Source organism: Denticeps clupeoides, chromosome 3 (assembly GCF_900700375.1).
Source record: "Denticeps clupeoides chromosome 3, fDenClu1.1, whole genome shotgun sequence".
Lineage (NCBI taxonomy): Eukaryota > Metazoa > Chordata > Actinopteri > Clupeiformes > Denticipitidae > Denticeps > Denticeps clupeoides.
The window spans coordinates 7,480,967-7,494,954 of NC_041709.1; the positions used below are offsets into that span (position 1 = coordinate 7,480,967).

At 42.6% G+C, this 13,988-nt stretch overlaps 3 protein-coding genes across 4 annotated transcripts; 2 read left to right on the forward strand and 1 right to left on the reverse strand.

Annotated features, from left to right (window-relative positions):
- Positions 1-5,133: 5,133 nt before the first annotated feature.
- On the reverse strand, positions 5,134-8,817 carry fstb (follistatin b). Its single transcript, XM_028972651.1, has 6 exons — positions 8,584-8,817; positions 8,064-8,255; positions 7,743-7,961; positions 7,299-7,523; positions 6,998-7,228; positions 5,134-6,311 (listed from the first exon to the last, which is right to left on the reverse strand). The coding sequence occupies exons 1-6, from the start codon at positions 8,666-8,668 to the stop codon at positions 6,304-6,306; spliced, it is 960 nt and encodes a 319-aa protein (XP_028828484.1). The 5' UTR covers positions 8,669-8,817; the 3' UTR covers positions 5,134-6,303.
- A 1,473-nt stretch (positions 8,818-10,290) lies between these two features.
- mocs2 (molybdenum cofactor synthesis 2) lies at positions 10,291-10,793 on the forward strand. 2 transcript variants are annotated; one of them, XM_028973539.1, is made up of 2 exons: positions 10,291-10,436; positions 10,507-10,793. In XM_028973539.1, the coding sequence occupies exons 1-2, from the start codon at positions 10,335-10,337 to the stop codon at positions 10,753-10,755; spliced, it is 351 nt and encodes a 116-aa protein (XP_028829372.1). In that variant the 5' UTR covers positions 10,291-10,334; the 3' UTR covers positions 10,756-10,793. The 2 variants fall into 2 exon arrangements, with proteins under 2 accessions (XP_028829372.1, XP_028829373.1); XM_028973540.1 differs by having other exon boundaries at positions 10,377-10,432.
- Positions 10,731-12,365, forward strand: LOC114786421 (molybdopterin synthase catalytic subunit). The gene is made up of 4 exons (XM_028973538.1): positions 10,731-10,862; positions 11,363-11,516; positions 11,611-11,734; positions 11,871-12,365. Exons 1-4 carry the CDS (start codon positions 10,766-10,768, stop codon positions 11,943-11,945), a joined length of 450 nt encoding a protein of 149 aa, XP_028829371.1. The 5' UTR covers positions 10,731-10,765; the 3' UTR covers positions 11,946-12,365.
- Positions 12,366-13,988: the final 1,623 nt, after the last annotated feature.

Consider the following 13,988-nt stretch of genomic DNA (forward strand, 5'->3'; position numbering starts at 1 on the left):
CAGTATATGCTCACCTTGTATTACCTTGTGTTGTGAGAAAAAATATAAATATATTATGCAAAAGTGAATCATTTTGCTTGGAAATATCTCTTAATGTGCAGGGAAAGAAGGGCATGTTTCCAATTCTTTTCCAGATGTTAGACAGGAAACACACATTTTATTAGTGCACAAAAATGGTGGGCCGTAACCTTGGAAATGGTCAGTATTATATGTTGTGGTCAATAAATATTGCCATGATTCTTTCACACCTAAAATGTTTTATAGCAACTAAAATACTAGATTAATGCAATGTGCACATGTATGACTGGGGATTTAAGATTTAAACATCATTTGAAAGTCATTATTCATTAAATCAGTGTTCAAAGGATTTTAAGAAACTTTGTAAAATAGACCAGAACACAATGTGCACTTCTCATGTGGTCTGAACAAATCACATTTGGGTGTTTCTGGGTTCATTTGTGGTATTCTGTTAACACTTTCCCATGCACTCTTATCATCTAATATCAGAATATAGTAATACATTTTGTAAGACTGTAACTGTCTCTCTTGTCATCGAGGCAAAGTGATAAAAGTGATTTATAAATCTTTCTTGCGTGTGAAAGCTTGTGGGAGCTAACCCTCTCCGTACAGGAACAGAAACCACAGAAACTGTAAATAGTAAACATCATTTTTCAGCTCTGTTGATGTGATCAGAATGTTGGGATGAGACAGGCTAAAGTACCAAATAAAATTACCATTATTTTTGTTTGAAGTGATTGTCATTAACAATCGTCATCATCTTCTTCCATAATAATTTTTGATAATGCCAACATACCATGTTTGTATGAATGGCTAGATGCTGCACACTCCAGCTCCAGGGCCAGTTCTAGACAGGCATGTGAAGGGGGCACATTTTGCAACAGTGCAGGAAAGGGGTGGGGTGGGGTGCTCTGGATAACTGTTTCTCATGTAACTGGATTGATTGCACTTTGTCATGCCTTTACCTTAAGACCTGTCCAACTTGAAAGAACTGAAGGCTGAATTTAGGGTCACTGAAGCCCACAAACCCCCTGATCATGACAAGGTGGCAATCCCTCAGGGGGTAAATTAAATAATAAAACAAAATAGTCTTCATCAGATTATAAAAAAACCCATAAGAACATAATATTTACTTTAATTGGATGGTTTATATCAAATATATTCAATACCCAATAATAACGCTTCTTACTATGGCCAATATCAACAAAAATTAAAAAATGATTGGCATAGTTGAAAGAAGGATGCATCTCACAGCATTAACTTTGTCTTTGTGAACTGAGATGAGTAAGTGATTGCATCAGCACATGAAACAACAGACAGTAGAGCTGCAATCGGGGGCTAAAAAGTGTCAGATTTGGACCTGTCCCGAATCCTCCATTTCACTTCCTCAGCGTCCATTTTGGCATCTCACTCATAATAATTAAAATGCATCACCTGACAACGGTGCCCGAGATTGTATATTCAAATGAACATTTAATTTAAAATAATAATAAAACAAATTTACAACATGGGAAACACATTTACTTATCACTGACAAAAATTTACAAGCAGTGAATCATACAGTAAGGATAGGTACTATAGACCAGAAGTTCCTATATACTGACTGCTCATCTACCTGACCCAAGCCCGACTGATATTCTAGAAATGTAGCCCAACAAATCTGGGCAGAGATTTGCAGCTCTAACAAACAGGCTGACAGTGGTGCTTTATCAAGAAAATTAAAAAAAAAAAAAAACATTTCTCTATGAGACTGAAACTGTGAGAAGAACAATGGACTATTAGTCCCCCATTGACTGTACAAATATAGATATATATTTAAGTTGTTAATTATTTCACCCGTCACTAAGGGAAATGGACAAATTTTTATCTGAAATGGTAAAATGTGTCCAGACGGAGACTGCGTTTCAGGGGTCCCAGAACGTTTATTTTCTGAAACGGATTCCAGAGTGAATTTCTCATTTCCGCGTCTCAGTGTGGATGGCAGAACAGCTTTTTTTGTGAAAGCGCTGAGGTATTGGTGTCAAAATTCCTCTAAAAAAAAAAAACCCCAAAAAAACAGTGAATTGTGGGGCTCAGAGCAAAAAAGCTTTGAACACAGTGTGCACACAAGACCACTGCAGAACCACTCTTGTGCCACACATGCCATAGAAAATAATGAGTTTCAGCAAAGCAAAGCGGATTTATTTCCATGTCGCATATCCCTGACGTATCAGCCCAACCTTTAAACTGTCCTATAACCCCAAACCCGCCATACATACATCAATGTAAAACACAGTTCAGGATGTTCTTTGCATCTCTTTCTCAATTTCTAAAAGTTTGATTTCAAGGGGCAGGAAGTTTGTTTAAGGGGTCATTGCCCCCTTTTGCCCCAGCTACAGCTGGCCCTGCACAGCTTACGGTTGAAAGCTAATAATTCCGCTGACTCCATGTAATGCTGTAACTTCACAGATAAAATCTTTGTTTGAAGAATTTTTCCTTAAATGCTTTTGGTCTCAGGTGTTCAAATGAATGGTTCATGTTATACAGTGACTTCATTCATTTAGTTTTTTTTGTTCAAATAATATTTTTGAGCTACACACATTATGACCAAAATATTGAATAGACTTCCACTGTAACAAACTGTGATGCTGTGTCTGTCAGAAACAGCATACAGTGGCTCATCTGTTGGATTGGACCATACAAGCCAGCCTGTGCTCCCCACGTCCAACAGTGAGACTTGACTGCCTGACCACTGCAGACCAAGGACATATCATCTAGCCATTGACACATGTCATTGAATGCATTAAAATTTTATCCGGTTCTCAGTACTATCCTGTTCAGAAATTAAACAACTTTCACAAGATCTACAAACCATGAAATTATTCAAACCTTTTACTATTTTATTAAATTATAGATTAGGCTATGCAGTGTCTCTAATCTGACAAATGTAGTGAAACCTTTTTTTCATTATTTTTTCATAAACCACATATATAATATATATATTGTGTATTTTATTGGCTTTGAAATAAGGCTAACGTTCCTGGAGGAATTCAACATATACGCATGCCTTTTGGGTTTTTTTTAATCCCCTTTGCTTGTCACAGTTTCAAAGTTACAACTGTGTCTGTAAAACATTAGCTATCTGGAGATGTAGCTCAATGGAATAGCTACAGCTAACCTAGCATAAAAATTCAAATACAAATATACAAATAGCTCAAATTCAAATAGCTTAAAATACTATTGTGGCATAATAGACAGTTATCCAAGAAAAGCAATTTTTGTCTAACAGTTACATTGCTGACATTTTATGATAACTTTATATATCTAACAAAGGGGGGGATATTGAGAGTATTGATGCCCAGTTCCTGAGCATGACTGAAAAGGGGGCACTATTTTCAAACTAATGTTAAGTACAGTGCTACATGCTAATTGGGAGCTTGTTCATCCTCAAGATTTACATAAATAGATATATAGAACAAAACAGAAACAAGATATGTAATGATGTTAGTGTATGTGATGAATTGAAGGGTGCGGGTTAATTTTATCTTGAATAAGGGCGTAGGAAAGAAGCAAAGAGTCATGCAATGTTTCATACTATTCAATGTATTTAAAAGGTTTTGCAGACATTAGAAACACAGTTACCTCAGGATGTAAAATCTTTACTAATTTCAATGAAATTCAAAGCAAATTATTACCATAACCCAGACATTCAAAAATTAGTTTATTTATGTTATATTGAAAATATTCCTACAATGGACCACATTTTAAATCTTTATGCTATCGCTATCACATGTTAAATCTTTATGCATCACTATCACATGTTAAACTTTGTTTAAAAAAACAGAATGTTTTTCTTTCCAAATTATGGTATTAGTGACATTCCCCCAACCTGATCATGCACATACTACAATAAATAGGCAGAAACATGTAGATTATCAATACATTGCAGTGGAACACATACACTCAGGACAGCCGGTTGGTGCTGTGTCAGAAGCGTCGGCTGGCTCTCACATTTGTATTGGACTCCTATGGGAGACCCAGCAGGGGATTGGTGTCTGCCAGGGTTTTCACAGAAACACTATGCCCCTAGACTTTCAGGAAATAACCACAGTGATGCACCATTCTGTCCCATCTGTTTGAGTCTAGAGAAAAAAAAGAAACACTCTTGCTCACTTCCCCCTTCCTGCACTTGCTGAACTTAACACTTCACTATTTATTTTTTGGTACAATTTAAAATCAGCATGGCTCCTGTGGCTTTACATCAACTCAGACACACAGCTATTGTGCTGTACGTCCAACTTTCTCAAGGACAAAAGTGTTATCAGAGGCCTGCAGCCACGTCAGAGCAGCATGTCAGCGCTTCTCTAATATTGTTATGGAGGCTGTGTTCTATTTCTCCTTTGCTTTTCCCAAAACAGACATGCAAGCTATGGCTGTGTGCTGCGATAACAATCTCACTGCAGTAATGTGAAATGTGATTAGATTCGCTCTCTGTTTCCTGATCCATCGCAGATGCTGCTCAGCAGGTAACAGGCAGCCCTGATGCCCACATCCCCACCCCTCGTGCAAAGACATCACTGCAGACAACTCAAGCCAGACGCAGAGCTGCTGACTTAGCACTTCGCACCGTGACTGAGCTATATGCCAGCATGGCCAATGCCAGCTAACTTGCTTCTCCAACATACCGACTCCCAAGACCACAGGCTGACCCTAGGGGAATGCTGTGGACATTGCATGTGCAATTACAGCTTGCAGACCTCCAAGAATTCCCAGATTAATTGTATCCATCCAGCCAAAACAGGCGATTGAAACAGAACAAGCATGGAAGTGTTTGTCCTCTTGGCCAATTAGCCGTCTGTGCAGCTTCCTGGCAAAATTAGTTTTCTCGCTCCGACCCAGACAGCTCCGTTGGCTACTGTTTGACTGCCGCTGACTGGCTGTGCAAATGCATGCTTAGGTAACCCACTTTCACACAGCCACAAGTTAATACCCTACACACATCCACTGGCTGGTACTTCTTTAAAGTTAATCTGCAAGGTCATGGCTAATTTAGATCTGAGGTAGCGCCACACCAACATCAAGTACTGGATTTTCTCCTGTCAAAGCTGGGGGTGAGAAAACTCCAGTCACAATGAGTAGGCCGGGCATTAAGACATTTATTCTGATTTGTTGTTTTACAAATAGTATTATAATCATTTATGTACATTAGACATTTACATTCAAAATACAAAACTATACAATTATAGCTGAACCTTGCATAATAAATGCACAATATAATGAAAGAAAATAGTAGCATTGGATACAGAGTTCATTCTTGTACAGTATTTGATAAGCCCATCATGCTGCTGTGTAGAGAGCAGAACACTGACTGCATTTCAACATTGGCAAAGTGATGTTCAAGCCTCACGAATGGCACAATTTTACGATCAAGACTGACTTCACAGTGAGCAGAGCATTCACTGCATTCAATCGAAGGGAAAAATGTCGACTTCTCATTTTCACATATAAGAAGTAGTGGTATGTGTCAAGGTTGGGAATTTAATGCATAAAAAGAAATATTAAGCATATAAAGAGTTTTTGGTAAGCTTTGATTTGTAAACAACAAAAAAGAGACAGGGTTCAAGCATATGTTAGTGAGCTACATATTTCCCAATAAGTATACACAAGTGATCTTAGATACAAATTCGATTGAGAAATTACACAGTGAAGCATGAAATAATTTCAACAAGTAACCAAATGTGTAAAATACAGCTTACAGAACACCTTAATTTTACACACACTGTATTAACATTGCACCTCATAATAAATAAAAGTTCATATATATTTATGGTATGTAGTCAGACACTGTAAATGTATAAATAAGAAATTGTATTATATATATATTTATATGTTTTATATAAAACAGACAAACATAATAGCATCCTCTTTCGTCCATGATAAAATAAATAAACCCACACAGTATATACAGTTATGGACATGACTCTGAGCCAGGAGCTCTTATTGATGACAGGTTACTGACTCACTGGGGGGGGCATTAAAATCCATGTAGTTCTGGTCTTCATTATCCTCATCGTCCTCATCCTCCAGGTCCTGGCTACATGAAGAAATATAGTGGTATGACTTTATTCGACAGTCTGTTTTCAACAACAGTCAACAGACCCCTTCATCTGCTCCTCCACCTCTGGACTCAGCTACCAGTCTGCACTGCAGAATGACTGTGAGTGGAATTATGCAGCATGATTTCACACAAGGCCTTAGGGGTGGTGTGCTCAGCAGAAGCAGTTGGGGAACATGTGGGTTCAGAGCCTATAAGCCTGAAAGCAGACAGAAAAGCTATGATTAGGGAGACAAAATTAATGTTCACTATTAATTTAATAATTATGGCCAAAAGTTGTGTTAACAATATAAACACGTGCACACAAGTGGCCTTTCTGAAAGAAACATCCTTCGAAATGTATAAATGTGGAAGACATCCTACCATGCGCACACAGATACACAGACAGACAAAGTTCTGTGGGATTCTGATGTAAACAAAGGCATAAACAACAAAGCAGGTGGCAAACACATGGATATGGAGTAGTTACTCTAGCAGCCCGAGTCTGTGTGGCTGCGACTGGAAAACTATGACACGGTTCTCCAAAAATGACGCCGAGTGTCATTTTGAAGCACTTAGTATTTTCCAAAACTCTTGCCCAGAAACGTAAATTCATTTAATCATTCACATGATTTAAGGCAGCCCCTGAGAAATCCGATGCGGCTCATGCACGAAATACTGATATTAAAAAAATGAGCAAGTAACACCTCCGATTTTCACCCCTTTAGGAGACAGCTTTATGGTCCTGTTTTGCCAGATAGTGATGACTAATGAGCACAAAGGGCACAAGCGACTCCTTCTGGTGCCCTGTGTTCCACATTAAGTCACTCGTGGGAAGAAAGAGGATAAAAGGAAAGAGGAAGCAGGGGAGCTTTCCACGATCCAGAAATATGCACCATCACTTACAGTTGCAGGACCCAGAATGTTTGACCTCGAGCACCAGGCCTTGCGAGCAGGCAGACTGTCTCATGGCACACTCGCTGGGGTAGGTGATGTTGTCGCTGGCACACACCATGTCCCCTGGACCGCCCTCCGGACAGTTCTCCTCACACGTCGAGCAGCGCCCCCGGCCTGATTTCTGGTCCCACAGACACTTCTTCACCCCGTGGCACTGGATGTCCTCACAGGAGTGGGCATCTTACGGCGAGAAAAGGTGACATTACGGCGAGAAAAGGTGACAGCGCTGTCACACTGGATTTACACTCACCTACACACTTCCCCTCGTACGCAACTCCAATGGACCGTCCCAGGATGCACGTCGCTCTCCTGAGTTGGCAAGCACTGGCGTAAACAATCCCATCATTTCCACACAGGTACTGCTGCGGGGACGTCACTTCAGGGCAGACGTGGTTGCAGGTCACGCAGAAGGCATTGTTGGTCATGTCAACTACACAAGTGGACGATCCGGGGCACCGCACGTCATCGCAGGTCTCTGAGAAGACATGTGCATCAGTGCTCTGCTTCCATCTTATCTCACAGGGATCTTGTCTACAGTCCCAGTCTGGTATTCTTTCCAGATGCAAGTGAATTTACTTCGCAATCGTGCCTAATAAGTTTGAGCCATGGAAAAATACTTCATCTTTCAGACTCAGCGTTTCCTACTATTTCATTTTTATTATTCAATCTGAGGAGATTTTCCGAGCTGACTTACTTCGACACTTGCCCAAATACTGGACGCTCAAATCTGGATGCCTTTTGCAGCGGGCTCGGAGAATGGCACACTCGTTACGGTACGTCTTCCCATCGGAGCCACACACAGCCCCCTTCCGGGTGACTTTGGAGCAGTCAGGGACACAGACACAGCGAGGTTTTCCCCGCTTGTTCATCTTGCATCTCTTTCCTGGTCCGCAGTCTACATTGTCACAGGTCTCTAAACCAGACAGGCAATCCGTCAGCAACGTCGCCTTTCAACGGGGAGCTTGAATTATAGCCTTAATCTGGCACGGCTCATTCGTTAGCAAGGCGTGCAAACCTCTGCAGGGTATGCAGTTGGGGGCTCCCCCGTTGAAGACGGACCACCAGAAGAGCGTGTTGTTGGGCACCTCCTCTTCGGTCCAGGCCGTCCCGACGGGGCCGCTCCTGCAACACTCCTCCCGGCTCATCCTGGACATGTAGAGGTCCTGACACCTCCCGTTCATCCCCTGCTGGAGCCAGCAGTGGCCAGCTGCACAGACACAACGACACAGCCTGAAAAAAACACGTGTTGCTTCTCTCCGGACTTTTAAACGGAAAACCTGGGGAAGATGAAGCGAGTCGGGCGTCTTCGTCTAGTTTATTTACAGGAAGCGATGTCTGCAGACTGGGGAAAAAACGATGCTGTGTTATTGTGTTAAAAACTTTTTTTTTTAAATAACTGGACAGTCTGGTATGTCGAATGCTTGAAAACTGGCACGATGTGCCACAGTACAGGTCGTTGAGACCTCTCTTATATCTTTACGATAAAACGGTAAAACAACACCGTTTGTGTTCGGTGCACGAAGCCGCACGGTTACCTTGCACCCCGTGTTCCTCCGCGAAGTGCGCGACCCACAGGAGGACTGCGATCGCGCCCCGGCGGAGCTGCAGCCAGCGGAGCATCCTCGGCTCGGCGGACGGGGACGTGAGGCGAGCGGCGGCTGCGGGCTGGCGTCTCGGCTTCGGGCAAATCCTCCGCGCTCAATTAGCCACTGTCATGCCGCGGGACGCCGTCCGCTTTTTAAACGGTACATGGGGGTCTCCAGCCGCACGCCCGGGGTGGGCGGTCTTCGAAGTTATGGGGGGGGGGTGCGGTGGGTGGAGAAAGTGTTGAGGAAGAAGGGAGAAAGAAAAAGTTCCTCCTCATCGTAATGTATCAGGTGACTTAAGAAGGACTAGAAAACTTTTTCTTCCCAGAACGGATAGAGGTTGGTGCAGTCGTGTCTGAATTTAAATTCAATCTTTATGTGTCACATACACAGTCGTACACGGTATGAAATGCAGTGAAATGCTTTAGCGACTGCTATAGACCTCGATATTGCAAATATTGCACGTATACAATGAACCAATACGCAAATATTGCAAACATAACCAAACATTACACTTTTATGTTTTAACATAAAATATGTGTCACAGGTAGGGTCGAGGTGTGCAAATGAGTAATTGTGCAAGAGCAAGACATTTGTGCAAGTATTCTGGGGGACTATAGATTAGAACAGAAAAAAAAACATGTAATGTTTCAAACAAGCTTATAGAAGCAATGCACCGTTTCTTTTGACGAGACCTTTCCATTTTCATCTCTGTTCCCCAACTGTGATGGATCATTAATTATAGCCGACTTTGCCCTGGATTCCTAATCTGTACTAGGATGGCAATAGTCTAGATCCCTGCAAACGATGCGCCGGCTTTAAAACGGGCTTTTATGACAACGCTGCCGTCCTGTACGTTTCACGTGGGAACTGCGAAGAAGCCAGGCGCATGGTGTAGATCGAAAAACGGTTCAGCTGATTAGCGATAATCGTTTTAAACGTTCGTTAGAGTCAATTCTACAAGACTTAGGGCTGCGGGACGTACTAATAATAGCTGAGACACTAGTTTGGTCCTCGCCCGGGATAAACTGGTCGACTAAATGCGGATCGTCCAATCCGGTGTCACATCATTTATTTTTTTCCCCGAGTGCGGGCACAGGCGACGGTCGGGCAGGTGGTGGCGTCCGTGCCGCCCTGAAGGGTGGAGAGGTGGCCTGATACAACCCGGTATTTGCAGGAGCCCGTCTGAACATGCGGCGCCTTTACAGCGCGGCTCGCAGTGCACGTCCACTCGTGAAAAGCTCGACCGGCATGTATCACGCGGTCGCTGGAGGTCCGTGTGCTCTGGCGCCACCTGCCGTGAACGTCTTTCTCAGCCTTGTCTGCTTGGCGGTGTTCGTCTTTTTTTCTCAGGTTTGTGTTCGGAACGGCTCGCTAAATCAGGGCAGTGGTGGCCTAGCAGTTAAGGATGGGGCCCCGTAATCAGAAGGTTGCCGGTTCGAATCCCGAGGCGCAAAGGTGCCACTGAGCAAAAGCACTGTCCCCACACACTGCTCCCCGGGCGCCTGTCATGGCTGCCCATTGCACACTAAGGGTGATGGTTAAAAGCAGAGGACACGTTTCACAATCACTTTCACGAAATACATGTCTTGTCTTATAAACCGCACCAGAGTTGAAATATTTTGTGTTAGTCTGAAAGGAAAAAAAAAACCCCAGCGTGGTTATCTTCCACGCCACTTCCGGCTTGCGGTCAGCTGACCATGAGCGCGGCCAATCGAAATGCGGCTCGGGAGAAAACCCCGCCCTCGCGTTGCGCGATAATAACGCGCTACGCGACGGCTCACCCATGCCTTCCGAGGTGCGTAAGTACTGCGACGCCTCGAGAAATGTCCCGTTTCGACGGAACCGGCTAACCGTCGTCTGTCCCCTCAGGTTCTAGTCCTGTATTTTGCCAAAAGTGCCGAGTTGACGGGGCGGAGGTCCGAGAAGGTGACGCTCCCCTCGGAGCTGACGGCCCTGGCCCTGTGGCAGGCGCTGGAGAGCAGGCACCCGAGCCTGTCGGCGCTGCGCGGCCGGGCGGTCCTCGCCGTGCGCCAGGAGTACGTGGACCCGGGCGACCAGCGCGTGCAGCTCAGCGGCGGGGACGAGGTCGCCGTCATCCCGCCGCTCAGCGGGGGGTGACGCGTCGGGGATGGACCTCGTTGCACTGAGTCGGGCAAAGCTGTCGGCTGACGCCGTGTGCGACTCGGTGGGGTGTCCCTCGTGTGGAGCGACAGCTGTATTCGTGGGTGAGGCACTGACCCATGCATCTCGCTGTAAATAGAATTGAAATGCTGTGCATTAACTAGTCTTTTTTTTTTTTTTTTTAAATTAGAAAAATCATGTGAACTATCTGGCAGTTTTACCACATGTGTTTTATAAATTGGCTGTATATTTACCCTCCGGGAAGTGACACCCATCAATCTGAACAGTTTTTTACCACATGCAGTCAAATGCATAAACCCTCATAGACAGAGTAAGTGAAAGTGAAGTGATTGTCATTGTGAAACACTGCAGTACAGCAAATGGTGACACAACGAAATGTGTCCTCTGCTTTTAACCATCACCCTTGGGGAGCAGCGTGTGGGGACGGTACCTTGATCAAGGGGACCTCAGTGTCACCTTGGCAGTTTGGGAAGCCCCTGCCCCAATAACCAAAGGGCATTACCGTTCTCATTCTGTAGATTCTACCTCTAGACTGAATGCAAGTACATGAACAATCCGTTTTAATGTATTTTTATTTTTTAAGGAACAACAAGAGACAACTTTGAAGGTAAGAAGGTACTGCAACTGGAATATGAAGCATATGTCCCCATGGCAGAGTTGGAACTGAAGAAAATTTGCACCAGTATCAGAGAAAGATGGCCAGCAGTAAAGCACATCAGCATCCATCATAGGCTGGGGTGAGACTCTTTATTCATGCCTTCATCGCATAGTTACTATCACCTCTCTTTTTCAGGGAGGTTAAATCACAGAATGTTCCTTTGTTGTTTTTAGTGTGGTTCCAGTTACAGAAGCCAGCGTGATTATAGGAATATCATCCCCCCACCGAACTGAATCTCTGGACGCTGTTAAGTTTTGCATTGACAGCTTGAAAGCCACTGTGCCTATTTGGAAAAAGGTTTATTATTTTTTTCTTAAATAATTTTCTTCCTGTCTTTATTCTGTTGCATGTTACAATTGGTTTAATAGTCTTGTTTAAATGTTTTATGTATGTATATTAGGACTAGAAATTCTTTGTTCTGTTACTGTTACAGGAGCTTTATGAAAACGAGGAGCCCTGCTGGAAGGAAAACAAGGAGTGTGTGTGGTCAGAAGGTATAAAGGAGTAGAAGACCCCTGGGATGTTCTTAGCTTGCCAAAAAAGTATTTTAAACATGGAATATAATACACTGGGTAATATTTTATTTATAATGCACTTGACAAAATCATTTATTTCAAACAGTGAAAAAGCCTCTTTGTAAACACTCAAATTGAGTAATTGCAACCAATCACTTATTTGCTCCTAATGTGATTTATTGCAGCCTCTAAATAAGAAATGTTGTACTACACTTAAAGGTGTTGAAGTAAAACACATACATTGTAATTTCTGATTTATGTTAAATTTTTAATATATTGAATAAATAATTTGATCGCCCTCTGTAATTATAATTCCTGAGGTTTCAACATAAGATATGAATGTATCCGTTTCATTTATCAAAACACATTATTCCCTGTCCTCCAATAAATCCACAACCCCTGTAAAGCATTAACTGGAAAATCACAGTGATTGGTTCGAAATAGCAATTAAACATGATCCAGGGAGGCACAGAACTAGACATCACTTTTATTAACATTCATGTAAAAAATGTGAGCTTTGCACACTTATCACATTGGGTCCACCATGAATTTAATTGCTATATAATGTATTCTATTTTGGAAAACTAGGGGTATGTTCCCTGTTCATGGATTATACCTACTTATAGTGTAAAGGGAATTTACAGTGGGAATGGAAAGTATTTAGACCCCCTTACGTTTTTCACTGTTATATTGCAGCCATTTGCTAAAATAATTTAAGTCCATTGTTTTTCTTCATTAATGTATACAGACTACCACATATTGACAGAAAAACAGAGTTGTTGACATTTTTGCAGATTTATTAACAAAGAAAAAACGAAATGTCACGGACCTAAGTATTCAGACCCTTTGCTGTCACACTGATATATTTAACTGAGGTGCTGTCCATTTCTTCTGATCATTCTTGAGATGGTTCTACACCTTCATTTGAGTCTGTGTTGGAATATACTGACTGGACTTGATTAGGAAAGCCACACCTTACAGCTCACAATGAGTGTCAGAGCAAATGAGAATCATGAGGTCAAAGGAACTGCCTGAAGAGCTCAGAGACAGAATTAAATCCCCTGGAAGCTTTACAGGGCCAATACCAAATGCAACACCTCAAATCATGTTAGTTAGTGGATCACCGATCTGGCCAAGGTTACCAAAAAAATTCTGCTGGTAAAGAAGAACCTAAAAATAACTGGTTGAGTGGCCCGCAGGAAGCCTCTCCTCATTGCAAGACACATGAAAGCACGCATGGAGTTTTATAAAAAAAAAAAAAAACACCTGTAAGATTCAAGATGGCGAGAAATAAGATTCTCTGGTCTGATGAGAAAAATCTATATCTTTTTGGTCTTAATTCTAAGTGGTATGTGTGGAGAAAACCAGGCACAGCTCATCACTTGTCCAATACAGTCCCAACAGTAAAGCATGGTGGTGACAGCATCATGCTGTGGGGATGTTTTGCAGCTGCATGAACAGGATGACTGGTTGCAATCGAGGGAAAGAGGAGTGCGACCAAGTACAGGAATATCCTGGACAAAAACCTTCTCCAGAGTGCTCAGGACCTCAGACTGGGCCGAGTTGAGACTTAAATCCAGTTTAGCATCTCTGGAGAGATTTAAAAATCTCTCACACTACTACCTAGCTACACTCCTGCACGCTCTCGCAGATCAGCAAACGAAAGGAGACTAAAAATTCCTTCTTCACGGGGTCTCCGATTCCAATCATGTCTGTTCTCCGTTGTTGTCCCTGGCTGGTGGAACAACCTGCCCTCCTCTACACGACTAGCCGAGACTATCACCACTTTTAAGAAGAAGGTGAAAACCCTCTTATTCCAAAAATATTACAGACAAATCTAACACTTACACACGCACATGCGTACACATTGCACAAACAAATACAAAATGTATAAATACATTATAATTTTTCTTAGTCTAGCACCCAACAATCTCCGAGCATGCTCTTCACTGACAAGTCTAAGCCTTATCAGGGCTCTTAGTTTGTAAACTCGATATTCTATAGAAATCGAACGAGAATTGCTGGTGTCTTCCTAT

What these genes read in the sequence shown, in the direction of transcription:
- fstb (XM_028972651.1), bottom strand. Translation starts at nt 8,668, where the DNA reads ATGCTCCGCTGGCTGCAGCTCCGCCGGGGCGCGATCGCAGTCCTCCTG. An exon ending in CAACTGCATACCCTGCAGAG is followed by an intron (nt 7,962 to 8,063) that starts GTTTGCACGCCT and finishes TGTCTGGTTTAG; the next exon opens with AGACCTGTGACAATGTAGAC. An exon ending in GTATTTGGGCAAGTGTCGAA is followed by an intron (nt 7,524 to 7,742) that starts GTAAGTCAGCTC and finishes ATGTCTTCTCAG; the next exon opens with AGACCTGCGATGACGTGCGG.
- mocs2 (XM_028973539.1), top strand. Translation starts at nt 10,335, where the DNA reads ATGAGCGCGGCCAATCGAAATGCGGCTCGGGAGAAAACCCCGCCCTCG. An exon ending in ACCCATGCCTTCCGAGGTGC is followed by an intron (nt 10,437 to 10,506) that starts GTAAGTACTGCG and finishes CTGTCCCCTCAG; the next exon opens with GTTCTAGTCCTGTATTTTGC.
- LOC114786421 (XM_028973538.1), top strand. Translation starts at nt 10,766, where the DNA reads ATGGACCTCGTTGCACTGAGTCGGGCAAAGCTGTCGGCTGACGCCGTG. An exon ending in AGCGACAGCTGTATTCGTGG is followed by an intron (nt 10,863 to 11,362) that starts GTGAGGCACTGA and finishes TTATTTTTTAAG; the next exon opens with GAACAACAAGAGACAACTTT. An exon ending in AGCATCCATCATAGGCTGGG is followed by an intron (nt 11,517 to 11,610) that starts GTGAGACTCTTT and finishes TGTTGTTTTTAG; the next exon opens with TGTGGTTCCAGTTACAGAAG.